At 41.5% G+C, this 2,399-nt stretch overlaps 1 protein-coding gene across 4 annotated transcripts in view; it reads left to right on the forward strand.

Annotated features, from left to right (window-relative positions):
- The window catches only part of Prpf3 (pre-mRNA processing factor 3), a 27,578-nt gene extending 25,179 nt beyond the window's left edge, over positions 1 to 2,399 (forward strand). For all 4 annotated transcript variants that reach the window (XR_003377869.1, XM_026784179.1, XM_005356958.3 and 1 more), the window contains exon 16: positions 2,101 to 2,399. Coding sequence is in view for 3 of the 4 variants with exons in the window: in XM_026784179.1 (XP_026639980.1) it covers positions 2,101 to 2,247 (147 nt within the window). In the remaining variant the exon portion in view is untranslated. The remainder of the gene's footprint in view (positions 1 to 2,100) is intronic.

Below are 2,399 nucleotides of genomic sequence, written 5' to 3' on the forward strand. Positions count from 1 at the left end.
ATGGTGGCGCACGCCTTTAATCCCAGCACTCGGGAGGCAGAGGCAGGTGGATCTCTGTGAGTTCGAGACCAGCCTGGTCTATAGAGCTAGTTCCAGGACAGGCTCCAAAGCCACAGAGAAACCCTGTCTCGAAAAAGCAAAAAAAAAAAAAAGCAAAAAAGAAAACAAATTTGAGGCCAGGCGGTGGTGGCGCACGCCTGGAATCCCAGCACTAGGCAGAGGCAGGCGGATCTCTGTGAGTTCAAGGCCAGCCTGGTCTACAAAGGGAGTTCCAGGACAGGCTCCAAAGCTACAGAGAAACCCTGTCTCGGAAGAAAAAAAAAAGCAAATTTGATTTTTTTGTGTGTGTATGCGTGCTTTGCCTACATGTATATTTGAATGTATTTACATCACATGCTTGCCTTAATACACAGAGAAGCCAGAAGAGGGTGTCAGAGCCCCTGAAACTGGAGTTACAGATGGCTGTGACCACAATATGGGTGCTTGGAACAGAACCTGGATCCTCTGTGAGAGTAGCAATTGCTCTTAACTCCTGACTGAGCCATCTCTCCAGCTCATAATTTAATTTTATTTTTGCCAAATCATGATACATATGCCTTGAATCCCAGTACTGGGGAGGCCGAGGCAGGCCAGTCTTTGTGAGTTCAAGGCCAGCCTGGTCTACAAAACTAGTTCTAGGGGCTGGAGAGATGCCTCAGCGGTTAAGAGCACTGGCTGCTCTTCCAAAGGTCTGGAGTTCAATTCCCAGCTACCATATGGTGGCTCACAACCATCTGTAATGAGATTTGGCGCCCTCTTCTGGTGTGCGGTCATACATGGAGGCAGAATGTTGCATACATAATAAATAAATAAATAAATAAATAAATAAATAAATAAATAAATAAATAAATAAATCTTTAAAAAAAAACCAAAACTAGTTCCAGGACAGTGAGGGATATTACGCAGAGAAACCCTGTATCAAAAAACAAAAAAATTAAAATAATAATTAACATAAAATGTTTTTAATTTCTTTCTATTTTATGTATGAGTGTTCTGCATGAATACTGCATCCAGAAGAAGGCAACAGATCCTATTCTATTCTAGATGGTTGTGAATCGCTATGTGGTTGCTGGGAATTGAGCTCTGGAAGAACAGCCAGTGCTCTTAACTGCTGAACCATCTCTCTAGCCCCTAATTTTTTTTTTAAATAAATCTTTAAAAAAAAGAATTTTTTTGTTTTTGTTTTTCGAGACAGGGTTTCTCTGTAGCTTTAGAGGCTATCCTGGAACTAGCTCTTGTGGACCAGGCTGGCCTCAAGCTCACAGAGATCCACCTGCCTCTGCCTCCTGAGTGCTGGGATTAAAGGCGTGCGCCCGGCTAAAAAGAAAGAATTCTTAAAGCTAGTTATGTTACTCAGTATAGACTGCTTGCCTTACATGCTTGACACTGTAGGTTCAATTCCCAATGCTGCAAAAAATAAAATAATCCCTGATTCTAAAAACAGTAGTGACAACAATAAAAATTTATATATATATATATATATATATAAAATCATGCAAGTATCTAAGACATGACATAATTATTTTATCATAGACTCATATTTCAGTAAGGCATGTTGCTACACAAATGTTACTAGGTCTTTTAAAAGAATATTATATCAGCTGGTCAGTTCCAGGACAGCCAAGACTACAAAGAAACCCTGTCTCAAACAAAACAAAAGTCCTAGTTTAGTAAGTTGAAGTGGTAGAGTGCTCGCCTGACATGAGTAAGGCTCTGAGCTCAAGTCCCATGCTGGAAAGGGGGTAAATTAGGAAGCTTATTTAAGGGCTGGAGAGATGACTCAGAGGTTAAGAGTACTGGTTCATTTTCCAGAGGTCCTGAGTTCAATTCCCAGCAACCACATGTTTGCTCACACCCATCTGTAAGGAGATCTGGTGCCCTCTTCTGGCATATATATGTATAATAATTTTTTTTTAAAGCTTATTAAAATTCCTGTCTCTCTTGGGCATGATGGTATATTAGGATGCTGAGGTAGGATTTCTAATTCAAGCGTAGTGTAGACTAATAGCAAGTTATTCTCTTCAAATGAGTAAACAGATAAAATTTTTGCTGGTCACCTAGGGTACAGCCAAAGACCGGAGCTTTGGAGAGATGAAGTTTAAACAGTGTCCGACAGAGAACATGGCTCGTGAGCATTTCAAAAAGCATGGGGCCGAACACTACTGGGACCTTGCACTGAGTGAATCTGTGTTGGAGTCCACTGACTGAGACTACTGCTAGCCCTGTGTCTCCTTTGCCTTCGTCTCTTCCGTCTTCTCACTCTGATTCCCCACCTTCCCCACCGTGTGATCTCAGAACTGTGCCAGGCAGCCTGGTGCTACCCTTCATCCTGTATGTGCATATGATTAAAGAGTTATTTT

Source organism: Microtus ochrogaster, chromosome 21, assembly GCF_000317375.1.
Source record: "Microtus ochrogaster isolate Prairie Vole_2 chromosome 21, MicOch1.0, whole genome shotgun sequence".
Lineage (NCBI taxonomy): Eukaryota > Metazoa > Chordata > Mammalia > Rodentia > Cricetidae > Microtus > Microtus ochrogaster.